Source organism: Silurus aristotelis (assembly GCF_946808225.1).
Source record: "Silurus aristotelis genome assembly, chromosome: 23".
Classification (NCBI taxonomy): domain Eukaryota; kingdom Metazoa; phylum Chordata; class Actinopteri; order Siluriformes; family Siluridae; genus Silurus; species Silurus aristotelis.
The window spans coordinates 2057928-2085612 of record NC_139596.1 but is presented as its reverse complement, the minus strand read 5'-3'; the positions used below and the strand labels follow the sequence as shown (position 1 = coordinate 2085612).

The 27685-nt window shown below is 41.5% G+C and overlaps 2 protein-coding genes and 1 long non-coding RNA gene across 3 annotated transcripts in view; 2 read left to right on the top strand and 1 right to left on the bottom strand.

Moving 5' to 3' along the window:
• ogfod2 (2-oxoglutarate and iron-dependent oxygenase domain containing 2) overlaps positions 1–1356 on the top strand; it is a 4061-nt gene extending 2705 nt beyond the window's left edge. The window contains exons 6-7 of the mRNA XM_083526529.1: positions 317–574; positions 697–1356. Of these exons, the coding sequence (XP_083382655.1) occupies positions 317–574; positions 697–951 (513 nt within the window). The 3' untranslated portion in view covers positions 952–1356. The remainder of the gene's footprint in view (positions 1–316; positions 575–696) is intronic.
• Positions 1357–1709: 353 nt separating this feature from the next.
• On the bottom strand, positions 1710–25256 carry slc4a5a (solute carrier family 4 member 5a). Its single transcript, XM_083526527.1, is given in 25 exon segments — positions 1710–2387; positions 5970–6025; positions 6198–6371; positions 7048–7221; positions 7774–7842; positions 8167–8214; positions 8217–8247; positions 8609–8787; positions 9164–9325; positions 9735–9848; positions 12132–12323; positions 12535–12569; positions 15110–15381; positions 16150–16283; positions 16407–16581; positions 17003–17131; positions 17995–18149; positions 18243–18330; positions 18926–19083; positions 20580–20635; positions 21105–21200; positions 21538–21690; positions 22200–22360; positions 22478–22610; positions 25176–25256. Coding segments are annotated over 25 exon segments (3192 nt in total). The 5' UTR covers positions 25177–25256; the 3' UTR covers positions 1710–2140.
• Positions 6002–8640, top strand: LOC310718032. The gene is made up of 3 exons (XR_014531039.1): positions 6002–6062; positions 6294–6409; positions 8545–8640. It is a non-coding gene; the product is annotated as an uncharacterized lncRNA (long non-coding RNA).
• Positions 25257–27685: the final 2429 nt, after the last annotated feature.

Genomic DNA, 27685 nt, shown 5'->3' with positions numbered 1-27685 from the left:
ATCAATCCTGCAAATTCCTGTCAGGCTCAGGGGGACACGTTGGTTAATTCCCAACAATCTCACAAGAGGGCAGTATCACCTGGTCACATGGTGTAATATTCCATTAATAGGTTATTTCCTCTAAACTTGAACCTTGATTCTGTGATATGGTTTGTACAAACTAGGAGCCCCAACTGTCCCTTCATTTAAACTAGGAGACCCAAACCTGACCCAGCATGTTTCTGTTCCTGAGACCGTATCGCTCTGTCTGAGATTTCGACACCAAGTACGATACTAAACCAGAATCTGATATGTAAAGATCATTTGTCCTTCGCAGATCCTCCTGGACGAGCTAGGCTTGGACGAGGGTTTGATTGCGCCACTCAGGGAGCTGTACCTGAAGCCCCTCGCTGCGCTCCTGTACCCAGACTGCGGCGGGAAATGGCTGGACAGTCATAGGGCCTTCACTGTGAAATATGCCCTGAACGAGGACCTGGAGCTCAGCTACCACTACGACAACGCAGAGGTCACGCTGAACGTCTCGCTCGGGAAGGACTTCGCCGATGGAACCCTGTACTTCGGGGACATGAGAGAGGTGAACGGAACAAAAAAAGGATGCAAGAAAACACTGATTGATCGCTGCTGTTTATTTTCGAATGACGCTCTTTACTAAGGCAGATAGGAGATTATGCTGATCTAAAAGTGTGTGTGATGCAGGTGCCCCTGAGCGAGACCGAGTGTGTGGAAGTGGAGCACCACGTAGCCGAGGGCGTCCTCCACCGCGGGCAGCACATGCACGGCGCTCTGCCCATCTCGTCCGGGTGCCGCTGGAACCTGGTGCTGTGGCTGCGAGCGTCACGCCAAAGGAACCGCCTCTGCCCCATGTGCAACCGAGCGCCGCGACTACTGCCTAGCGACGGCTACGGAGACGGATTCACCGAGGAACCTTCCGGGCCTTGTGCTTTAACATGAATTTTTATCTTCTTTTTGGTCACACCAGGTTTAATAGTCTCGTGCATGTTCCTTTTGTTTCTATTAACAAATTAGGAAGAACCCAACAATATTGGACATTGAATGAGTGGATAAAACTTCTGTGGAGTCCAAATGGGACACTCAAACATGGAGGTGGAAGTGCAGGGAAGTTTCCACACTTATTCCAGAAAGTAAAAAAAGCAACATGGCTACCGTTCTATTCTCAATTTGAGCTGGAATCCTGTTAGGAAATAAACTGATGAAAAGGTCTGGGAATAAAAAGGCAAAGGAACATGCATCTGGTTTGCCTGGACAATCATAATATTCTTTATGGTTTAATCTATTTATTTTTTTTAAATCTTTATCTTTTAAATAAATCCATATTGTAAAAAAAAAAAAAAAAAACAAGACTGATTTCCTTTTATGCTTTTGTAATACAGATCATCACAGAGATACACTGCAATATGAAACCATCTTAAATACTCACATAGAAAACTTACAGTATTTACAAAAAGATAAATGTCACAAAACTCAATGTAAAAAATGTTTTGGTTGTTTCTTTTTCTTCAATTTGGAAGGATGGGTGGATGAGAGGAAGGTAAGAAAAGAAAAAGAGAAGGAAGGAAGGAAAGTAAAAGGAGGGGAAGGAAAGTAAAATGAGGACATGGAAGGAAAGAAGGAAAGTAAAAGGAGGGAAAGGAAAGTAAAATGAGGGAATGGAAGGAAAGTAAAAGGAGGGAAAGGAAAGTAAAATGAGGGAATGAAAGAAAAGTAAAAGGAAGGAAGGAAAGTAAAAGGAGGGGAAGGAAGGAGGGTCGGAAGGAAGGAAAAGTAAAGGGAGGGGAAGGTAGGAAAGTAAAAGGAAGGAAGAAAATAAAGAAGGGGAATGAACGAAAGAAGGAAAGTAAAAGGAAGGGAAGGAGGGAAGTAAAAGGAGGGGATGGATGGATGAATGGAAAAGGAAGAAGGAAGGAAAGGAGATTAAGGAAAGGTAAGGAAAAGGAGGATCAGGAAAATGAAGGGAAGGAAAACGTCAAAGACGTCCAATACAATTTTGTGCCTCCAATTATTTTTGGTAACAGAACAATATGGTTGGAGAAGTCAGGTCCAACCCTTTGTCCATGTAGTGTAGGATTAGAAGACATTTAAAAACACTTTCAAAAGACAAAAATCGGTCGAATGTTCATAGTTAAATCCTGGTCTCACTGCTCGTGTCCCGGTTCCTGTGTCTGGGCTCTGTGTCGGTGTCGTCGTACTCGGACTCCATGTCGAACTTGACCTGCGGCACCGGACACGCCGTGCCTCGGAGGAGGGGCATCGCGGGTGACGGCAGGCACGAGATCTTCAGGTGCAGGGTGATGCTGTGATGATGCCCGTTATGAGAGGAAGGATGAGGTAATGGCAAAAAGTTAAGGGTCAGCGGGATGGCACCGATTCTGCAGGCGAAGAATAGCCCTGCGTCCTAATACAGTTTTTTGTTAATTTTTAATTTTTTTTATACAACTTGCCCCTCGGCACTCGGAAATTTTCAAGCCATCATATACCATATGCATAAAAGAGTATCGTGTATTTGAGATTCGAAGGAATCCGTGTGGGTCATCTAACAAGCGTGACTCAATGCGGCAGAGCTTCGGAAAAACCAGATCGTGCCGGATCAGAATTGTGTGATACGGAAAAAAGTATTGGGACACCTGACCGTGTGGTTCTTCAAACCGTTACCCAAAACTTGGGGGCACACAGTTGTATAGGATGCCTTTGTATGCAGTGGAAGTCCACAAAGCTCCATGGAGATCATTTTGCATCGGTTGAAAGTGTGTAGAAGATCTTAAATGGCCTCCAATAGAGCTCTGACCCTCGACACCACCACCACCTACATCAATCGCCTCAAAATCTGGCGGAACATCTTCCCAGAATAGTGGAGGTTATTGCTTAAAAAGCCCATACCTGTTTTATGGTGAGGTGTCCACAAACGTTTGTCCATATAGTATATTACTCATGGATAGGTGCAAATCAGGTAAGCTCGCCATATGCGTTCTAAAACTGGGTTCAATGGGTTTTAAATTTGAAAACTTAGTTTAGAGAAGGTTTTAGAGATCGGGATACCACGGCTCACCGTGACGTATGAGTGGTGTATTTTGAAGACTAATTCTGATTGGTTGAAATTTTTGTCAGCTTTACTGAAAGTCTCAAATCTCAAGTCTCAAAATGGCTCATATCTGGCAGACTGACCCCGACTTTCCGGTTCACATCTCGCCTAAAATTCGGTCTCATCAAGGTTAAGATCTAACAGCAAAGTGAGAGAGAGTTCGATGGCATCATTCCACTGCGGGATGAGGAGCCAGATTTACGCCGTGTCTCATTTGGTGTCTGGGATTTAATTACGGTTTTGCTTGAAAAAGCTTCCTCATGATCCAAACCATGCAGCTTCATCAGCAATGCAGACACCATGCTCACTGTGTGTGGGGGAGGGGGGGAGGGAGGGAGGGAGGGAGGGAGGGAGGAAAGAAAGAAAGAAAGAAAGAAAGAAAGAAAGAAAGAAAGAAAGAAAGAAAGAAAGAAAGAAAGCAATGAAAGAAAGAAAGAAAGAAAGAAAGAAAGAAAGAAAGAAAGAAAGAAAGAAAGAAAGAAAGAAAGAAAGAAGGAAAGAAAGAAAGAATGGAATAAAGCAATAGAAGAAAGAAAGAAAGAAAGAAAGAAAGAAAGAAAGAAAGAAAGAAAGAAAGAAAGAAAGAAAGAAAGAAAGAAAGAAAGAATGGAATAAAGCAATAAAAGAAAGAAAGAAGAAAGAAAGAAAGAAAGAAAGAAAGAAAGAAAGAAAGAAAGAAAGAAAGAAAGAAAGAAAGAAAGAAAGAAAGAAAGAAAGAAAGAATGGAATAAAGCAATAAAAGAAAGAAAGAAAGAAAGAAAGAAAGAAAGAAAGAAAGAAAGAAAGAAAGAAAGAAAGAAAGAAAGCAATGAAAGAAAGAAAGAAAGAAAGAAAGAAAGAAAGAAAGAAATACAGCAATGAAAGAAAGAAAAAAAGAATGGAATAAAACAATGAAGAAAGGAAGGAAAGAAGGAAGAAAGGAAAGAATGGAGGATTGAAAAAAAGAAAAAAAGAAACAACAAAATAAATGAAGAAAAAAAGGAGCGAAGGACAAAATAAAGGAATAAACAGGAAAGAATGAAGGAAGAAATGAAAGAAAGAGTCATGAAGAAAAGAAGGGAGGAAGGATTAAAAGAAAAAATGAAGGAATGAATGATGGATATTTTTAGAATAACAAAAGGAAAGAATGAAAGATGGAATGAATGAAGGGATGAAGAATTAAAAGACGGAAGGAAGGAAGGAATAAAATACAAAATGAAGGAATAAATGATGGATATTTTTAGAATAAAAGATGGAATGAAGAAATAAAAGCCAAAAGGAAGGAAGGAAGGAAGGAAGGAAGGAAGGAAGGAAGGAAGGAATAAAAGAATGAAGGAAGAAGTGAAAGAAGAAGCACGGAAGGAATAAAAGACAAAATGAAGAAATAAAAGACAGAAGGAAGGAAGGAAGCAATAAAAGAATGAAGGAAAAAATAAAGGCATGAAGCACAGAAGAAACAAAGGAAAGAATTAAGGAAGAAATGAAAGAAGAAACAAGGAAAAAAGGATGAGAAATAAAGCAAGAAAGGATGGAATTAAAGACAAAATTAAGGAATGAATGATGGATATTTTAAGAAAAAAACATGAAAGGAAGGAAGAAATGAAAGAAGGAACAAAAGGAATCTCTGTAAACCTGAAGTTTGTCTTGCGCAAAAAAAGAAAAAAAAAGACCTGCTTTATTAATGATGTGGTAATAAACATTTGGCCAGACGTGTCCCGGCTCTGAGACGTGATCTCATCCAGTCTGCAGCTGCTCTGAAAGCCACCTCACCTGAGCTCATCCTTCCATTACTCTGCGGATCAGACGGATGGATTCAGACCTGCAACTCATTCGGTATCCAGGTGCCAAAATCGCATCCGTATATCCATAAACAAAAACATCTGGAATATGAATATTTAGATTGATCTCATAATGGCCTTTTCCACGATTCCAATTATATGAGAATTAATTTGATTTCTAGATATTTTCCTTAATTTCTATATCATATATTCGATATTTTCTAGATTCTATGTTCTGTGATTGATGTTCTGGGATGTTCTGGGATGATGTTCCACTAGATTTTGTGAAGATTTCAGACACAGTGGTGTTCATGATTTCAGGTCCTGATGGAGTTGAAGATCTTCATGTCATGCTGGAACGGATTCGGGGTGTCCAAGTTCAAGTGTAGGCAAACTCTCATGCTAGTCCAAAATACGGATGGAAAGAAGCACATATGGCCGGAGAAGTCAGGGTGTCCGAATACTTTTTGTCCACAGAGTGTATTTGTTTTGTTTTTTTGGTTTACCACATTTCCAGGACATTAAAATAAAGATTAAATAAAGCAAATGAGAAGTCCAGGACATCGGTTCTGGACTAAATCAGTTGCTCTCGTAAAAAAAAAAAATACATAAAACAACAAAAAAAGGGGGCTTAAAGCACACCCCAGATACAACCAGAAAGAAACAACCAAAACAACCTGCTGCGAAAAACAAAACATGCGCCCTTTTTCTCGGCTTTTTGCGAGACGCAAACAAAACCCGTTACCTAACGCGAACCCGGGAACATCTGGACAGATGTGCGGGATCCGATCTATCTGCATTGCTTACAGGTGCACGGAAATGTACGTGGCGCATTTAAACACGTCGTGGGTCCAAATAATACGTAAAATAATTTTTAGGAAGAAATTTCTCTTAATATATATATTCGGAAAAACCTGTACGAAGGTACAAATCTGGTGTGTGTGTGTGTGTGTGTGTGTGTGTGTGTGTGTGTGTGTGTGTGTGTGTGTGTGTGCGTGGTTAGTGCACATCAGCGGTAAAAGGTGCCCGGTTGACAGCGTGCAGCCCACTCAGAGCCCGAGTCAGGGGGATCTAAGAGGTCTCGGTAGGGGACGTGCAGTTTGAGCACACAGTACCTGCGGTCTACGTCCAAATCATCCACAGCACAGTCAGTGTACGGGTGGAACTTCTCCTGCAGGACAGGACACGTTAGAGGAGCATTAGATACAGTAGGTGTTCATGAGATGTACCTAAAAATGTGGTCATTGTGTTTATCCAAATGTTTCCAGTAGGGGGCAGCGGCGGTGCATAATGGATGCTCATGGGCCTTTGTGTATGTGTTTGTGTGTGTGTTTCACACCGACCTCATCCTCACTCTCCTCTCCTCTCCTGACCTTCTTCTTTTCCTTCTTCCCACCGTCCTCCTTCTTGTCATCCTTCTTCTCCTCTTTCCCGGGCAGGAGGTCGTCGATCCAGGCCAGGTCGTGCTGAGAAAACACCATGTCGAGCAGCTTGCGCACCAACATCAGGCCCAGGATCTGAGGAACACAGGAACACCAGGACACACTTGACCATGGTCAGAACTCTTCACTGTCATCATATCTGTAAATGTATTTGTAAATGAAAATGAGTGGTTTGCTTGAAGAATGAATCACTTGAAAAAAGTCACACGAGAAATGAAATGAATCATTTGAAAAAGTCACATGAATAAAAATGAATCAATTGAAAACAAGACATGCGAATAAATGAATCATTTGAAAAAAGTCACGTGAAAAAAAAATTATCCTTTGAAGAAAAAAAATCATAGGAATAAATTTCGAAATAAAAAAAAGATTTGGAAAAGGACACAGAAAAAATTAATAATTTTGAAAAAAATAAATCATGTGAATAAATAACATTTTTTTTAAGCCACACATGAAATGAAAGGAATTCTTTGAAGAATAAAAAAAAAATTTGGAAAGTCGAAAAAAAAAGGAAATAGTTCGAAAAAGTCATATGTGACTTTTAATTTGAATCATAATAATAATTAAAAAAAAAGATTAATAATAAAAAAAAGCCACATGCAAATCAATCCTATTATTTATGAATTATTCATAATTTCCCCCCTGTAAATAGATTCCTAGTCTCGTGACGCTTCAATTAATGAACCACTCACTAATCATTCAATTCAGTGATAACTAGCGAGTGTTTATAAAAAACTCAGAAAACCCGGACCATGACGGGAAAGATGATGGCGAGGAAGGTGGATTTGAGGACCCAGAGGACGGTCAGGCAGATGACTTGCACTAGCGTGAACAGGTGAACTCTCCGGAGAGGAACGTGCCGCAGGTAGGCGTAGTCCGGCTGGTGCTTTGCCGGCATCAGGAACAGTTTGATCCTGTCCCAGAACTGTGGCACGAAAAAACACAAAGCAGAACTAGCATCGCTAATTACGCTAGTATTTTTCTATCGTTGTTCTGAATTTTCTACACAAATATGACCAATGCTAATTTAGCTACACTGTACAGTGTATGTAAAACGGTATTGCCAAAAGTATTTGGACAGCCGACCTGTGCGGTTCTTCCCCGAACTCTTAAGGCAAAAGTTGGACCCCACACACATGTCCCTTGGATGTGCTAGCATGAAATTTTTCCTTCATTTGACCTACGAGACCCAAACCAGCAGCATGGCAGTGTGCACTAAGCAAGTGGCCTGCTAGAAAGTTCTGACCTCAACCCTATTGAACATGATGGATTGAAACGGCACCCCAGGCCTCCTCCGGTCCATCGGTACCTGACGCCCTCGTGGCAAATCTCCACAAAGAAATCTAGTGGAACATCTTCCCCCGAAGAGTGGAGATTATTATAAGAGCGATTGTGGAACAGGATACCAATCGTACAGTCGGGTGTCCACAAACGTTTGGCCTGACCGGATGCAGGAAGTTTGAAGAATGTCGCTTACCTGGATGCCCCCAAGAGACGCGACGCCCATGTAGAGAAACACCCCGTAGAGCACCGGCATCGGGATGAACTGAGGGCAGAAAAAAGAAAAAACCCTGCTAAATAATATGGCACATGGATTAGCATTCGGTAGCATACGCTGAGTAAAAACACTGAAATTCTCGCGGAAATGTCGCATTTGCACTTGAATGGAAGCGGCCGCTCAATCGTCAATCGCCCAAGCGCGTCAAGGAAGGCTGACATTTTCGGTCCGGCGTGATCGGAGACACTTTCCCACCTCGTCGTGCGCCAGCTGGACCTACATGCTCGTTTGATTTGGGGTTACGAAGACCGGCGTTTAGGGATTTGGAGCGAGACCTTTGAGTTCTGTTAAATTAACTGCCCTGGAGCTCACCTGCAGGATCGGGGCGAGGAAGATGGAGACTCCGGTTAGGATGAAGACGAGAAGACGAGGATTCCTGTGAGTCGCTGTTCCCTTTGGATTAGAAACATAGTGAAAACAAAAACAAAAAACATGCATTGTTCTTACTCGACCAGTGACAGTAGCTGCAGCAGAGTGAAGCTTTAAAAAATAAAACTAATCAATGGGGGGAGACGTTGGGTCATGCCTTGGGTCACCCAGGGCCTTATTCAAGCTACGCCATTGCTGCTTGGTGGTAACTACTTCAGAACATTTGGGAGTAATAAATGATGAAGAAGAAGCAATATTTCACCTGGTGTATCTCTACTTTTACTCAAGCACACGCTTTGCGTACTTCGTCTACTACTGCAGGCCACTCAAGATCTTCCACACACTTCCAACCCATGTCAAGCATATCTTCATGGACTTGGATTACCTCACACCCAGGAACTGTGGCTGTTCTCCCGGAGCGCTGGACTCGCTCTCCATCTTCAGGGAATCGATGTGGGCGATGGAGATGACCGTAGCTGCTACATACCATGGCAGGCCCATAAACGAGCAGGCGAACACCAGGACACCAACCCAAAACAGGTCCAGGTGGTACCCGCACCCTTTCTGTTCGAGACCACAAAATTTACACTTAGACACTGGACTTTTAAGGTAATAGTCATTCATGGTCCTGAGAAGAAATGGTTCAAATCTGTGGAAATACTGAGTACTTAAAAAAAATAATAATAATAATTCAGTATGTTAACTAGTTGACTAGTTTTTGCTTTTTTTTTTTTTTTGCATAAAATTGACTAGTTGCTCATGCATATTCATAAAAAAAGCTCTTGCATGCTCATAAAATACAGTTGGAGTCAGATAAAAAAAAACTTTTACATTCATATAAAAATCTCACTTTTATATAAAAATCTCTCACAATCATTTACATTTACATGATGTTTCTATATAAACAAATATAAACAGCTTTTCCATTTCCATCAGTCACCTTCAGTTTGTTCTCCTTTCTGTTGACGATGACGGCGCTGATCTGCTGGTCCATGAACATCAGGATGGTGACGAGGAGAGCGGGAACAAAGCTCCCGACACACACCCACCACGGGTTCTTCCCAAACGGCATGACGATCCAGTCGCGGTCTGGGCGCGTGGGCTACGGGAAGAATTTTTTTTTTTTAAGTCAGAGGTATTGCTCATTTATCCATTTATAGTTATTTCAATGTTCTCGGTTTCTTAGAGTCTCAACAAAATTATTGTGAAGCCTCAATTTTCCAGTCAGATGTGCTTCCTCCCCAATTTTTTAGCATGAGATCTTAATTTACTAACACCTTGTGGATGAACGATTCGCCATAAATCTGAACAAAATCTAGTGGAACATCTTCCCAGAAGAGTGGAGCTCATTATAACAGCAAATAAAGACCCAGTGTGGAATGGGATGTTCATAAAGGAGCACATACCAATCTTATGGTGAGGTGTCCACCATAAAGTGTGTGTGTGTGTGTGTGTGTGTGTGTGTGTGTGTGTGTGTGTGTGTGTGTGTGTGTGTGTATATCCTCTTTCACCTTGAACTCAGTTGGCACTATTAGTTTGGGAGTGTTCAGCCCCACGAGCATGTCCAAACCCACGAACGTCATGATGGACATGAAGATGGAAAAGTCGCTGATGAGCTTCCTCAACTGAAACAAATAAATATTTCAATAAATAAATAAATCAGAAGGACGCCGGAGGACACCGCGGCATTCCGTCCCCCTGAAAAAAAAGGGCCCAATCCAAATCCTAACACGCCGTCATGGCAGCTACTGATATGTTTGAGCATTGCAACATCCCATTATATCCATCCCTGTAACTATAGCAACCAACTGGGTCCTGATAAATAAGCCGATAGCTGAGCAGTGATCTCAGAGGCCTTAAAGGTCTGAGATGAAAGATCATTTTTTACATATTGGTTAATAATTTACAAATCATTCGACTTCGAGGTTTATTGGAAATTGCGATTCCAAGGCTGAGGTTCAATGAATGTTAAAAAAAATCATGATCTTTTCAGGGTTATAGTTCAAATATATACACAGTATAGCTTGAAATTTTCCCTCCACTTGAGCTGTGAGACCTGTTCTGGAAGATATCCTGCGACAGAGCTCAGACCTCAACCCTGAACACATGTGGAATGAATTTTGATGCTGGCTGCACCCCAGACCTCCTCACCTCACCCTACACCAGTACCTGACGTTACTAAATAGCTGAATGGGCACAAATCTCCATAAAATCTAGTGAAACATCTTCCCAGAAGAGTGGTGCTTTTTCAGCAAATGGAGATGCTCCAAAAGAAACATAATAAAAAACTTTTTTTTTTTTTCATGTAGTGTAATCCTAAATATAAGACCTCCGTCGGTCTTTTATCCGTTGTGCGCTACATTAATGGCTCCATACTTTATATTGTATTTAATTTTGCACTCATTTGGAGCGAATCGCCAATTCGGGAGCCTGGTGAACCTCTGAGCGTCTGACGCAGATTTACTCTCGCGATCCATTACTCACCAGACTCAGATCCCCAGAGAGCCGTAATTGGTTCCTAATCAGGTTAACGTCACTCTCATGGACTGCCAATGTTCATCCACGAAGTATGAACATTTGGCGGATTTCCAAACTGTCCGTGCTCTCGGGCAGAATTTCCAATTAAAAAATGAGCAGGGCTGGATCCGAATGAAGCCGATGGGAGATGTTTTGTCAAAAGTGTAGGGGTAAATTTGAACACCGTTATCAAGAGCGACCTACTGGACAGGTGAAGTTTAAGGGCCTTACTCAAGGGCCCAGACGTGTTGGATTGCTGGTGCTGGTATTTGAACTTGTGACCTTCCGATCCAAAGTCCAATGCCTTAACCACTGAGCTAACACGACCAGTCAGGCTAGGAAAATGCAGTCTAATCAAAATTGTTGATTTGAATATTAGGCCACGCCCACATATGGTTCTGAGATTTGAGATGACTGACTTATTTTAATATATATTTTTTTTCCAAACCAACACTGGACACTTTCATACATTAATGTCCGCACCAAAGGCTCATGGGAGTTTAAGCTGCTAATTCATCAGCTAGCATGGTTTTCTATAGGTGTAGCTTTATTAAATATGGAAAAAAAAATAAAAGCTGGTTTTTACTTTTGTATTATTATTATTTTTTTTTTGTACATTTATTTTTTTTATCCGAATCAGAGGAAGCACTTCGAGCCGTTTGTGTGTAGGTGTTTGAAGGGTCCAAAATCGAATTTCATATCGTTCGCTATGTCTGTTTATTTTTTTCGTAGTCTCACATTTTGGTTCAGGGTTTCTGCAAAGTCTTAAAGTCTTACATTTAAAATAAATTTCAGGCCTTAAAAAAGTAAAAGTCATTTCACTGTTAATTTTAAACAGGTCTTAATTTTCCGATGTCCATGTAGTGCTATTTCTAATGCTCACCGAAATGCTTACGCGACACTTTTGAATATTTTGTTGTGGTGGTTTCCGCTGTGTCGTGTTCGCTGGATGCCCTTCCTAACGCAACCCTCCCCATTTATCTGGGCCTGGGACCGGCACTAAGAGTGGCTGGGGTTGGTTCCCTGACCGGGGATCGAACCCGTGCCGCAGCAGTGAGAGCGCTGCATCCTAACCACCAGACCACCAGGGGACGTTAAACTGTCTTTTGGCTTCTCCCATTAGGGGTCGCCACAGCGGATCATCCGCATGTTTGATTTGGCACTTCCTAACACAACCCTCCCCATTTATCCGGGCTTGGGACCGGCACTCAAGCTTGTGCAACCCTAATGGCTGGGGTTGGTTTCCTGACCGGGGATCGAACCCAGGCCGCAGCAGTAAGAGCGGCGCATCCTAACCACTAGACCACCAGGGAACCTCTTAAATTTCATTCTTAAGGTTCTTAAAAAGGTCTTGAAATGCATTAAATTTGACTTTGTGGTTTCCTTCGCACCTTGGTCGGAAAGTAGCGGCTAAACTTGAACTTCTTCAGCGAGACAGTCATGGAGTAGGTGCCGAAGAACAAGATGAAGGACATGAGCGCCAGATCTGGGATGAACTTGCAGGAGCTTCCCAGCAGCTGGCCGCCGTATTTGAGACACTCTTTCTTGCTGAGCTGGCTCCAGTCCAGAGCTGTTATATTCATCTTCTCGTCATTCACAAAGAGAGAGAGAAAGATAGGGAGACGTGAAAGTGAGACGATGAACGTGAGGTCCATTTTTAAACTGTAAATAAAAATCTCCAAAACACAAGGAAGATTCTAATTCACTTTTATCAGAGCACCTTAGGGGACCCGGCCACTTTGAATATAAATGAGGGTTTAAAGACTTTTGAAACAGAGGATGAGAGCCACTTACACCGGAGAGAACAGACGTATTATCGAGCACAGGAACTACAACACCCAAAGAGCATCGATGCCACTAAATAAACAAGAGGTGGTGATGAAGAGAGAGGGAGAGAGAAACAGAGAGAAAGAAAATGATAGAAATTAGCAAAATGAAGGGGAAAAAAAATATGAGATGGGAATTGCAATTGGTTGTTGTAACGCATCACATCTGCGTGCCACAAAAAGGCAGCAGATGGGCTTCGAATAGAAATGACAATCAGGGAGTTTTAATTGTGGGCTTCGGAAAATCCCAGAGCGGAAAAAAAAAACAAGAGAGAGAGAGAAAGAGAGAAGCACATTCAATTTGTATGCAGCACGAGGATAATACAGAGTTTACCTTTGATTAAAAATACATGCACAAATCCAAAAAAGGGGAAACCACGATCAATCGATCGATTTCAGGAGATCGGATTGAACTGATTATACCACAGGCCTGCTGGATTCTGGATTTCGATTGGACCGAATCAGACCTTAATACAAGACGGTTTTCTTCTCTTTACAATGTTCTCACGAACATATATCAATTTTCTTTAAACCCTTGAAGTTCCATCCCTGACAAGTCATTGTGCAAAACAATCTTGTGTCCTTCCTTTAGGTGGTTCCCTGGGCCATAATACCAGGGTAGCAAAGTCATGCATCACCAACTAGAACAGGGGTCTCCAATCTTTTCCAGAAACGGCCAGTTTGGGTGCAGGTTTTTATTCCAACCAAGCAAGTCCACACCAAATTCTACCTGTTCAAATCTAATGATCTTCATTTTCAATGACTATCAGGTGTAACCATTGATTGGTTGGAATGAAAAACTGCACCCACACTGGCCCTTACTGGAAAAGATTGGAGACCCCTGAACTAGAATTTCAAAAACACCACCTATGTTATGGTACATTCTGGCATAGTTGGGCAAATAATTCAGAATTCCTGACCCCTATGGTGTGCCACAGTCTGGCATAGAGTTGCGATAAAAAGTGTTTTTTTCTGTATACAATGTACGAAAGGAGTCTCCAGTTCCAGCACACCAGCTGTTTCTGAGGAACATGTTTTTTTTCCGGCTTTTTTTTCCCTGTTATTAACTTTGAGAGAAAGGGGAGAAAAAGAACAACGCAGCAGCTGCCGACAAAAAACGATACTAAAGCTAAAGGATACAAAATTTGTCGTAAAGAGATTCATGTGGTATAAACAGAAGACGAATAAAACACGGCTGTTAACAGAAAAAAACAATCAGACTATTTTCCCATTAAGACATGCTGTGGAGTGTGGAGAACCAAACAGAGGTAAAGGGGTAAACGACGTGAAAGGTTCGATTGCTAAGGAACAAGAACGAGGTAGTGACTTGGGATAGAGGGAAATGCAGTTCCCCTTGGTACACGCCAACATGCATTTTGTTCGGTACACTTTTAATGCACAGTGAATCGTGGCTGATACTCACACATGGGAAACGGCGGCCATGTTTGCAGCGAGGACAAGCACAATGCAAGTCAGTTACAATTGTGAGAAATAACTGCTTAAACAGGTAATATGCGGCGTATCGTATCTCTATTTCACAATGTATACAATATTAAACACGTATATTTCATTTAGAAAAGTTCCTTGTATTCAGAGTTGGTTTACGCACACCCTTTTCTTTCCCATACAATTTTCCATCGGTAATGGAAGCATAGAGGTAGCAAAATGCAATTCAATCGCTCGGCTTGAATTGATAATGCATTTTTTCAAACGTCATAAGTGTCCGTCAATGCATTAAACATGATAATTAAAATCACCTTTTTGCTATACCTTCGGCTCAGAACGCATTTCCGACAAATTAGTTCAAATTAGTAGGCAATTTACAACTTTGCACCTATGGTAATGAAAAATTTACATTTAAATGCAGAAATACATTGGCATTTATAATATTGCATTTTGTCGATTGCTATTTTGCATCCAGGGTTCCTACGCATTTTTGGAAAATTATGAAAAAGTATAGAATTCAATTTCCAGTATTAGTATGGGGGGGTTGGGCGGGGTGGGGTTTGTAGAGTTTTTAAAAGAGAGTTTTCAAAAAATCTCAGTGTCAAAATTAGCTAATTTTTGCGGAGTTACGAGCAGATTCCCGGCGCTGCCAAAAGATCGGCACTACACTGGATCGGCACAGCTGTGATTGGTTGTTACGTTGTGAGGCCATGTTGCCATGACAGTAAAGAGTCCCAGTCTGTGCAACTTAACACATAAAAAAACATCAGAGATTCTTATTCCTACATCACGGATTGTATGTTATAGCATGTTATAATTGGAATTTAACATAATTTTTCCAAATGTTAAATATTGTCTTGAGAATCTTTATGGAAGTCTGGAATAGTATGGAATTGTAAAATGGGGAAAAAAAGTTGTAGGAACCCTGTGCATTTTACACTTTTGATTGAATTTTGCTACCTTTATGCTTGAATAACGGACACCCAAACCCTCTCATTATTCCCATTTGGTTACACTTTGGAATCTTGAAACGGGTAAGTTTCGAGATTAGTTTTAGACCACGCTAACTCGTAACGCTGCACCAAGAATGGACTCACTCGTGTCTGGCGCGACACACTCGCACTTGTACGAGGTGATGAAGTCCGGCTGGAAGTCGGTGTTGATGGGATAGTAGCTGAAGGAACCAGCCATCTTCTTGATAGCATCCGAGATGAAGATGAAGGAAATGAGGCTGGAGAAGCCCTCCTCGGTGAAGCGCGTCATGTATTTGATGATGTAACTGGCGTCGGTGGCCACCAGGATTAAGCACTGGAGGCAGGAGTGCATGCCGATCCACAACCTTAGCTCCATGTAGTCAATATCGCTGCTCCTGAGACACGAGCAGGAAATCTACAGTAGTGAGACCCTCGGGTATTTACGAAAGGAGGTTTTCTGTTCCAAAACTCACCCAAAAGGAAAATGCAAATATGGCTTTTGACTGGCAGTACTAGCTTATGAAATAAATATTAATGGATTCACAGTTTGCTCATTTATCATTGATTATGTTGGATGTGAAAACTAAATTGTGGCAGAACCCCAGGGAACCCATTTCGAACCCAAATTTATGAATTCGAGTGAGTCAGCGGGTCCAGCCCACAACGCCTGGAGAGTGCAGAGTGCCTGACGAACCACTGTTGTTCACACAGGTAACAAATGAATTGAATCAGAAGGCAAATTAGTCATGGCTGAACAAAACTGACTGTTGTCGCATGCTGAGCCAACGACAGGAGACTGATGAATGCCTGCTGGGGTGACGCCTCGACGGCAAAAGAACCGTTTCTGTTGCAGAGGAACGTGCTACCGATTACATCTACAATTACTTACTTACTGTTTGACCCTAATAAATATCAATGAGTTCTGTACATGCATCGCAAAAACTCCTCATCTAGTCAACAATCGCATTTAAAGTTTCAATACATCTTACCAAGTGTAATACTCTTCCTACACTGGAAGATCATATGACTTGTTTTTTGTCTGTATCTTCGTAAATCGTGCCTTTACTTCTTATATTTAGACGGTTATTTATTATTTGCAGTGTGAGACATGAGATGGACACATTACAAAGGCAGAAAGTTTGAGCCGTTCAAGAGACTCTTACTTGCTGAATTCAAACAGCAGCTTCTCGAAGATAAGGATGGGTCCGGTGGAACTGAGGATAATGAGGGGCTGACCGGCAAAAAGGCAGAAGACCGTCCCAGCCAAGGCTGTACCCAGGAAACTCTCCATCACTCCCTGAGGAGAAGAATGTACAAAGAAAGAGAACAAACTCAGAGCAAAGAATAAAACCGGAGAAGTGGCGCATGGTTCGAAGTACGACTTCACAACGAATTGTTCTGGAAAAGTTCTGTGCTTTACCTGGTAATTGTCTGTCGCGTCTCCCAGCAGGCCACCGAAGGTAATTGCGTTGGTGATGCAGCCCAGGTATATAAAGAGCACAGCTGAGATCGACTGGATGTGAAAACCCTCATAGAAGTCGCTGAGATACCATGGTATTTTCCTTTTGATGTCCAGGAACAGACCTCCGCAAAACCTATCATCCCGCCGCACACCAACACAAACACACGGGTTTCGAATGCATAATTCAATATAGATCTGTCTTCAGACCTCACATTTAAAAATAGATAAAGACAGAAAGAAGGAAAGGAAAAAGAAAACTGGCAAAGACGAGGAATGAGGAGAATAGTTAAGGACAGTGCAATATGTTGACCTTCCGTTTGCACGAATGGCTTTTCCGCCCAATTGTTTTTATAGCCATATTTATTACCTTCAAATCACTCTCGCTGGACATTTCGGAGCCATTTCAAATTAGCTGCACTCTCCAGACCAGCTTTCGAACTGACAATCAAAGCGCTTTAGTGTTTTTAAGAGGACTTGTTTGGCGTGAAGCACCCTCCAGTCCACCATAAACCCGCTATCCGCCATCACTCTCTTGAGGTATAATTAGAACTCACCTGCCTGTGTATGCCAGCTCTTCACCAAGCTCGTGTGGCACGGGCATCTCCTCGTCCTCTGCACTACCACCCCCGACTCCTGCGTTGCCATTCATCTGGCCCAGCTCGTTCAGAGAGAACACCGACTTCCTGTACCAGAGAAGAATACCAGAGCCTTGGTGTAGCTGAAGAATAAATGGTGCAGCAAATGGATAATCATTACCTACCACGTTTCTGATTTGTAGCTCGAGCAGACCAGTGGCAATTAGGAAGTCATTTCCATGTAAGGTTCAAGTGCCAGGAACCTCATTTACATTCAGGTACATTAAGCATTGTTTAGTGCTTGTGCTTGCAAAAAAATATTTCCCTTTAATTCAACCCACAACTCTATTTGCTCAAAAAGGTATAATACAAAAAAACCCACATGCTTCTGAGGGGAAAAGAAAAAGAAATAATGTTGTTTAAGAGTTATGGATGATGCATTCGATTTTCTTTCAGATGGCTAACTCTTTATGTAAAGAATAGGCTGGTACACATTACAATTTAAAACTGTAACAAAAATGTAAATGATGACAAATGCAATTCCATGCACAGTAGGGCTATGATTTAAAACATAGCCCATGCTAATTTGATTATAGACCCAAGCCGCACAAGAACCCACTAAAAGCCCACTCACGGTGAGAAAAAATATATCGACCCCAAGCATATAATTAATATGGTTACCTTAACAATAACCATGATTATGTAAAGTGCTATGATGTTTAGCAGAAAAGCATCCACAGAACTAGAATGTTAGCATGACCAGAACAGCTAGCAGTGTCAGCTGGAAAATCTTGAATAAATTGGATACTAGCTAGATTAGCTAATGCTGGTAAAAAAATACAAATAATCTGCTGGTTTTGCTGACCAATCTATGGCTAATCGATTACATTTAAAGCATCATTGAGTTTCTACTTTATTAGAATGTAGTTAAAAAAAAATTTCCTGCATTCTCCTGACTAGTCCGGCTTTACCTCTTGTCAGCAGAGGGCACTTTTTTGGGTGGCTCAATGCGAATTTTGGGGTCCCATTCGCCAGGTGGAAGCACAGTCACCTCATCCAAGAACTCATCGATGCCCGCAATTAGGTCCTCTCGGTCCCGGGCCTTATACGCCACATCACTGAAGAGCTGGAGATGACAAGATTAGGTGACGTACTATGCTATTTTTTCTAGCTTTGTTGGATCTAAAGGAAAAAAAAAAAAGATTAGATTCTTACTTACATCATCCACCATTAGTGTAGCAATTGCACGCCCAATTTCGTTGTAGGACTTGGCTTTGCCAGTGGGGCCCAGGAGCACAAACAAAAACCTGTATAGTAAAAAAAAAAAGTGAAAGTAAAAAAAAAAAACATATATCTAGAGGTCTATATTTTCATGTTGCCAAACAATTAGAACATCATCGAAATTCAGACTTTATCTGTTAGACATAGAGCAATGGTAATAAATGCTAAAGGGGTTAATTGGTGGCCAGCAGGACCTTATAGACTGGTAAGAGCCAGTTATTCACCAAGACCTTGATCCAGAGTGGATGCTTTAGCTATTGGTTGGTACTTGGACCTTTGGTGCAAAACAGGGCCTTGAACTGAACTGGTGCATGGTGAAAAATGGGACCTTGATATATAGTGGTGAATAAGATATTGGATCAACATTGATACACAAAACAAGTTACATTTATTATTCCATATAATGTCAACGTTTCAGTACTCATGATATATGCTGAGGTAAATGTGGCACTTTTTGGATGCAGTGACCTTGTACAATAAAAAATGTGGTACTTCTTGGGCGCTAGGACCTTGCTGGATAATAATTACGGTACTTAGGGGGTACCAGGCATCTTGGTTTGGATTGTAAATAGGGTACTTGGTTTGAATTGGTATTGGGACAAGCATTAATAAGAACTGAACCTGGTGGGAACTGGAACCTCGGTCAGGCCTCCTAGTGTTGTGGCTTGCGCAAGTCGTACAAAGGCCACAAAGGGTTTGTCAAGGAAGTCCACTTCACCAACGAGCACATTGGAGGCCTCAGCATCTCTGGGGATCTTCTTCATGAACTTGTTCTTTAGCTGCAGTTATAGTTATAGCAAAGGCAATATTAATGACATCATCCTCCTGCTTCATGTTTCTGCATTGTCATTTGTTTAGAAATCCGGAATCTAATGTATAAAATATACAGACTATGGTGAGTTTTTTTGGTGGTATTTTCTATTGATAAAATTGCACATATATGTTTTAATTGCTTTTTTGTTAATGCCAGAAGATAATGAGCCCTTCCTCACTGACATGATTTCCTCTAACTGTTTTTTAAATTATTCTAATTATAGAGAATCAAATTATAACTGCTTGACAGCACTCTGAAAAGAAAGGTTGATAAAGGTACTCTTATTTAATCTAAACCCTTCTGCTGAGATGACTTTGTATCAGCATGGAAAGAGTTCTATGAGTGAAATAAGTAGTTAAAGTGATATAAATTAAAATGCTGTGTATGGGTTCTTAAAACATGCTTTAAAGTCATTCCGAATGTTCAGCTATTAGATTTGAATTTGTCTTTTTGACCCCCTTCGGTATCCACAACAATTACACTTACACCTACTGAGCAGATATACTGTATGGGTGATGCTTGAGTTTTGGTTTAAAGAATTAAAAGAGGGGTGCATGAGAGACAGATCAGGAGGGAGTAAATGTAACTTCATTTAGTGCTGGTTTCAAAATTATTGGCCCCCTCTGCGATTAACTACATTGTCCATCAATTATTCTGAATAATTTATTCTGTCTAATGGGAGTGATTTCTTTCTTGAAGACACCTCCCACCATACATAGGGCATGAGTGCTCACTGAATGTCTGACAATAGTGTAATACACTTTAATAGTGGCCCAACAGTTTGCTATTACACTCTTTGTTTTTATTTCTCACATCATTTGTTTATGGATTCCGGTTACTTTTATTTTATTCAGTCAAAACATTAACACTCCTCTGGAAATCAATTTAGCAGCTAAAACCTGAAAGGCGCCTGGGCATTTTGTCCACAATAGCACCCAAAGCGATAAAACGCAGTGAAAAATCATTACTTTTCTGTGAATAGAGAGAAGAAAAAAAAAAGATTGAATGTTTATCTATTATTTATATGCTTGTATATAAAAATGTTTACATCCATTTGCAACTGAAAAGTGCAATAGAACAGGATATGGTCTTGTTGCCATGGTAATCATGCAGTAACCCCTGTGTGTACCTGTTCAATCTGAGTGTGTGTGTGTGTGTGTGTGTGTGTGTGTGTGTGTGTGTGTGTGTGTGTGTGTGTGTGTGTGTGTGTGTAAATGTCCGTGTGTGTGGCATGATCATGGATGATTACAGTGAATGTCACGAAAAATACATCAATTTTCTCATAGGTATGTACACACACACACACACACACACACACACACACACACACACACACACACACACACACACACACACACTATGATGCATATTCACCCTTTAATATGCACAGGAGGAAATATATAATAGAAAATACACACTCCCAGTCCAGCACACACACCCTTCATGAACAGGATGCTGTACCTGGTCGGTGCTTGGCGTGTCCACGATGTCATTCATACTCCTGCTCTGGGCGTGACCTGGAAGGCACAAAAAATATTTAGTGTTACAGTTCGTCTCAGTTGCTTTGGAGTGTTTCTCTGATCAGAAATCAAATTTCTCAAAACGACTTGTTCAACCTCCACATCATGTCGTCCCCTTTGAGCACATTACTTTCTCGTCGCTTCAAACAAACTGGTACATTTAGTTAATTGATTGTGTCCAATTGTCTGTGGCATTGACAAAAAACAGGAGGCGGAGCTGGAGGTAGCAGAGCTGAAGGTGTTAAGGTTTTTTCGTTGGGAGTGACGACGATGGACAGGATTAGAAACGTGTTTATTAGAGGGACAGCGCATGTAGGATGTTATGGAGACAAGGTGAGGGAGGCACCACCCGCAAGGTTACACAGACAAAACAGGAGCTCGACCCCCTCAGCGTTGCAACCTGGAACTCCAAATGTTTCTATTTATGTGTATGTTATCGGGTCGTGATAAAAGATCGCAGACGTACGAAGTCGCCCGTAGTTGCCGCCGTGTTTGTTGTGCAGATCCTCTGTGGAGCGATTGAAGCTGGAAGCGGTTTCTGGAATCCGGGCTGGACTACGACCTGAAACACACCCGGTTATAGAAGCTTCAGAAAATATCTCTATCTCCCTTAAATCTGATCATTAAACACTGCATCAGAAAGAATTCATATGGGGATCGCTTTTAGAAAAAGTGCTCTTGAAGAACCTATTCTATATCCTTTGTCGAGAGTACAAGTGTAAGGACAACTGCCTTACAACCTTGTGGTTGAATGAGCACAAATCTCTACAGAATCTAGTGGAACATCTTCCCAGAAGAGTGGAGCTTATTATAACAGCAAATGGGTACAAAATGTGTAATTTTGAAAAATCTCTTTTTATCTGTAAAAAGTCAATTAAGGGGAGGCGAAGACGACTTACTGGGGGCGGAGCTTCCTTTGCCGATGTCGGCCAGCGAGCGGTGGATGGGTTTCTTGGTCTGGTGTCTATGTTTCCTCAGCAGCACGAAGCTGATCTTGTCCCTTAGATCCGGACTCAACATGCCCTCCTCGATGTGGCGCTCGATTATGTCATCTATACGGTATATTGGTGATAAAAAAAGGGCTGAGAAATTGATACAAGACATGTTGAATGAAGATAGACAGACGGAACAGACAGACAGACAGACAGACAGACAGACAGATAGACAGACAGACAGACAGACAGACAGACAGACAGACAGACAGACAGATATGGTGATCATTTAATTCATTGCAGGAAGAAAATTATCATCGATTTGCCAACTCCCACAATCGTGATAGATCCCTGTGGTTGGTTAGTGTCTCTGTAATTGACATGAGACTTTGAGTTTAGCCCCACCCACCCAGACACCATTGCTAATTATGACTCCTAGGCCATGGATAGCTGAATAAACCACTCGACCAAATGCCTTTACTTGAGTGAGCAGGTAAAGAGGAGTATCCAAGTATCTGGGAAAAACTGCAAATGGCACAAGGACTTGCTCCAGTTCCTGAAAAAGCGACTGAGAAAAACTTGAACAGGTCCAATAGGGACAACAACAAGCCCTTGGCTGTGATCCTCACCAACGATCTGAGGGAGTGAGTAGCCCTCCAGGTCCAGCAGCACTACGCCCGTTTGCAGACACGTGCGGAGCTCGAACAGGCTGTGCAGAGACAACGTGGAGACGTGCGGTTTGCTCCAGCGCTCCCCGCCCTCCTCAACCTTCTCCTCGAACTTTACCCACCTAAAAACACACACACACAAACACATTACTGAATGACAGGAGTTGAGGAGACGCTCTACTTCATCTACATTCATCAGTAGTAAGAAGCTTGTGTGTGTATGTGTGGGCTCCTTCAACCTGGCTGACTCCCTCCACTCGAGCTCGTCTCCCTCGTGTTGGAGTGTATCCATCTCGGTGAAGAGGGTGGGCGTGGGCATGGCGTCTTCTTCATCTCCTAAAATATATCTCAGGCGCTCTGCAGCCGGGGACACTTAGACACACACGCACACAAACACAGAGAGCTGGTTACTACTCATTGTTAAGACACTGATCCGCACTCTGTATGAGCCCTGATCAGGCCCTGATGTGCAGTCAGCGTTCCAGTTCATGTTCAATTGGGTTGAGCTCAATAGCAAGAGATCTTCCACACGTTTCCAACCAATGGAAAGTAGATCTTCATGGAAAAGGCTTTTTGCACTAGAGCATTGCCATCTTGGAACAGTTTGAGTGAAGGGAAAATTTCATGCTAGACGTCCTGGGTCACAATCAAATTGGCGTAAGGAAGACATGTTTTTCTCGAACGTGCTCGTTTCATGACAGATTGTGATCTATCTGACCCTTCGTCAAAAACGTTTCATGCCTAAGCAACCAGAAATGAACCTCCAGACCCCTGAAGTGTGCTCAGAGCCGAGTTCTGCTGAGTAAAGAGCAAACTGAGTCATCGTATGCGGAAAAGGGAATAGTTAAGGAGCTCCAGCGATGAGTCTGGCAGGAGGAATTCACCATATTCGAACAGATTCGAAACATATAATCAAAAAAATTGGAATGTGAGGACTTCCTGGTCTGAGACCTAAATGAACATCTAGTTGCATACTGTATGAAATGTTGTTCTAATCCTGGAACCTCTTTAATAAGCGTAATGGTTTTTTTCTTTCGTCCTATCGGGGCCGGAACATATTTGTTCAAACCATAACTCTAATTAGGTCTGTGCAGTTGTAAAGAGCCGGCCTGAGGGGATCAATAGCATCGAGTGGCGCATTGATGAGGAGGAGAAAAAATAAAAAAACCATCACAGACGCATTATAGCCGGCGTTTCCTGTCACAAATGCGATCGCGAAACGTTTTCGTCAGCCACTTAATCACAGTGTTGTGAATTGAGTCAGCGAGATGGTCCCGATGATGGTGGCACTTCATCACGTTGCTGATTAAAAAAAAAAAACAGCGGCCTCAAAATAGCTAGCGATTAAGATATCAAAAATAAATATATGAGCTCCGTGTTTTCAGGGACAATTAGCTACTAAATCATGAGCGGATATAGCTTTGCTCCATGCTGCGTTGCTGGAGATGTGCAATGGATCAGTCATGGTGATTCATTTGTTTACTGGTTGGCCCTTGAACTTCGAGTCAGGAACTCGCTTTGATATCGCATTATTTACGTCTCCAACACAGGAGACGCGATTTATAATCATTTAGAGACCGGGACTGGGATCGCTTCCTCACAGCCTGATGACACCCAGCCAAGGCACTACACAACATCTCTAGTTTCTGTTCCGGGAAACAAGATCGCTTTGGAGAAAATCTTGAGGTAATGGTGAGGCAAAGCTACTTTATATGGAGAAAAGTATTGGGGCACCTGTCTTTTCCAGTCATTTGTGGTTCTTCCTCAAACTGTTGGAGAAACACACTTGTGTAGGTCTTCAGCATGAAATTTTACCTCTGATTTGAACTAGTGTAGAAGGATAAAGTTAATCAAGAATACAACATGTATATGTAACTTCTATTAAAATGTGGCTTGTTATGTGTAGGTGTTTGTACCCATACATTTTGGTGCCCCCATTGTATGTATTAGGGAGGACCCAAATTAGAGACAGATGTTGGGTGAACAATGTATGGATGGAGAAATGGGATGCATTGAAATGCATTTGTGGTCCAAGCATATATAACATGGAATTGAGACTGGAGAGTTGGTCGCTCTGCAGACCAGCTCCGGCTTTTGTCGATTATAAAAGCCGTTATCTTCTGGAAGCAAAACCCGTGGCTTTTCTACACCCTTAGTAGGGTTATTTATTTATTTTGTTTTTTAAGGCACTTATTGTGTCTTTTTGAATTCGAAGAATACTGCAGGATAGTATGGGACCATGTTATTTTTAGTTTTGTAGTTGATCGGATGAGTTGTTGTTTTGTTTTGTTTGTCAAAAATAACTTGATGCCTTAAAATGTTTTTAAATGTCCTAAAAAAAACTACACTTTACAGTCAAAGGTATTGAGACACCTGACTTTTCCAGCCATATGTGGTTCTTTCCCAAATTGCTACCACAGAAAGTCAGAGGCACACAATTTTATAGGACGTCAATAGAGATTTTCCCGTCACTTGGACTAGGAGACCCAAACCTGTTCCGGCTTGATAGCAGCTCCATGAATATATGATTTTCATTTCAGGATCTCCTGCTACAAAGCTCTGACCTTGGACCAAAAAAGGCAGCTACTTATGACCATAATCTTATGTTAAAATCGAGTTAAGACTACATTTCCTAAAGCATTCCTAATGGACTGAGGGTCATTCATTGGAACAGTTTGAAACATATCCGTATCATTCAAATTGATCCGGAATAATGGACTCAGACCCGAGGACTTATTGAGGCTCACAGTAGGATCACGGTTTTATTTAACAAGTTTTTAAAGCACCACAGGACTGTTTTTTTTTTTTTTGTCCAATTAACACTTATTGTTTCAAGTTAGGGTCTGTTCTGAGCTCCGAGTGGGAGTGTGTAAGAATGGTGTTGGCGTTCATGTCCACCAAGCACAATATGGACTATTTTGCAGGAAGGCGACTCACTGGTGCGAGTGACTTCAGGTGGATGGAGGCTGCGCTCTTGTTGCTCCAGATCGTAGCGTTCGGTGTCCTCAGACTCGTATCGCTCGTGACGCTGCCGATCCTCGCGAACATTCCTTTCGATATCTGTGATGTCATGACTGGAGATGGACGAGTGCCTCCGGCGTCGCTTGCGCCTGTAGCCCCGTGGTACGGGAACGCCGATGTAAATAGACTGATGATCTGCAGGTGAAAAGTTTTGGTCGAGATTAAAGAGAAACGACATGGATGTGTTGCAGAGGACAAAACGGGCAAAATCCACAGAAAAGCCAGTCGGATGAAACGAAAACCAAACAAACAACACCAACAAAAGACACAAATTTACTGAAATGCATTAAAGGGCTGTTTTCTTTTAGTCCAAATTTTTTCAAATTAAAAAAACAAAACAAAGTCACAAAAATAAAACAATAAACAAACAAACTACACCCAGTTCTGACGATAAACAAACACCCAGTTCTGACAAAAAACAAACAAATGAAACCCAGTTCTGACGATAGATAAACAAACAACTCCAAGTTCTATCAATAAACAAATAAAAGATGCTCGAACAGAACCCAGCCAACGCTAACAAAGTAAACGAATGTCTCTCGAATCAAACAAATAACAGAAAAAGACTTCCAGAGACAAGCAGAACTACCGGATCAAACAAACATCGGACAAACCGAGAACACTCAGATACCATCCGGGCTGCGACAATCAGCAGATAAAAGGCATGTGGATGTAAAATAATGACCGTAACGACTCTCAGATGTCGCCAATGAACCATGATGCAGTTTCTTTATGGACAGTAGATAAAACCCTCTGCCTCTGTAATCACCACAGACGCTTTGCACCCCGCTTTCCGCCTTTGATAGGGAACGTTTTTGAAAACCAGTGCGTTCTCTCTCATCTCCGAGTCGCTCTGTTCCACGCAGTCTAATTAACTCTCACCAGACAGGAAGTGTGATGCGGATGGTATATGATGGAACACCTCACACCAGTTTCTGTCTGCACTTCAGTGCGATCGCCTCGAACGAAACCCAACTCATTCAACACGATCAGCTCGACGTACAAGCGGAACGGAACGCCGCGAGGTTTCACGCCAAGGCGCCCGGGATTGATCACAAAGCTTGTGGTAGATTATTGCCCAATTATACTCGTAATAAAATGAAACATGGGTTTTTCCTGAATTCTCAAGGTCAGATTTAAGGTTATGGGCAAGATCTGTTTCTTTTTTTTGAAAAGCTTTACAGTAGAGTGAACCGATGACTCACCTTCGTCTTCATCGTCGTCATAATGGTAGCGACTGTTGCTGATCCCTCTATTATGGTTCATCCTGAGAAAGAGAAAGAGACATACTGTTAGTGCAGGAAAAAATTCAAAAAATTATTCTGGAGGACTTTTGGAACAAACGTTTGTGGACACCTGACCAACATTTTTCTGTGTTCTCAGGTCAGGAGATCCTCTAATGAAAAGCTTATCTTCATGAAGCTGGCTTTGTGCACAGGGGCTTTATGATGATGGAAAAGACAGGGGTCCCGCTACTTTTGTCTCTCTCTCTCTCTCTCTCTCTCTCTCTCTCTCTCTCTCTCTCTCTCTCTATATATATATATATATATATATATATATATATATATATATATATATATATATATATATATTAAATTGGCACAAATATAGTTGATTAAATAAAATTAAATAAATGGAAAAATGGAATTAGACAGTTTACATTTGTTAGACCCCGTCTGGGTAATACAGTTGAGTGTGTATGTGTGTTTTAATATTCTATAGATATGATCTACTTAATTGTTCTACTCATTTTAGAATACTTTAACAAATGTCTTCATTCCTTCCATCCTTCATTCATTGAATTCCTTGATATTCGTAATCGTAAGGATTTTCTCTTTTGAATAGAAATCCTTGAAGTTGGACATAAAATGCTAAAGAATCCATATTGCTAGCGTTAGCCGCTAACCAGGAAGTGGCTAGCGGCTAACGCTAGCAATATGGATTCTTTAGCATGTTCATGCCCTTGCAAAACAAATCGTATTTCCAGAGTGATAATGCGCTAACTCCCAATTTCTTTTTCTTTTTTCCGTTATATACCCCTGGCGTTGTTGTGTATGTTTTCAAGTGTGTTTAAATAATAATTTTTTTTTTTTTTTTTTTTTAAGTGTGTTAATTTTGATAGCCATAATTATTATATACATTTGGAATCCAAAATGACACATGGAAACCAGTTATGATGACCTCATCACCCAATTTAGTTTGAGTCAGATTCTTTCTTTCTTGAAAAGAAAGATAAACAAGGTCTAAGTTTTGCTTCACACTTGGGAGAAAATGTGCTACATTTCTATACTTAAGTAGTATCCTAATGTACGACAACAAAGGGAAATAAAGCAATCCATTGATATCCTTTTTTTCTGGTGTGTGTGTGTGTGTGTGTGTGTGTGTGTGTGTGTGTCACTGCTTCTCACTGACTCAGGTTATTGATC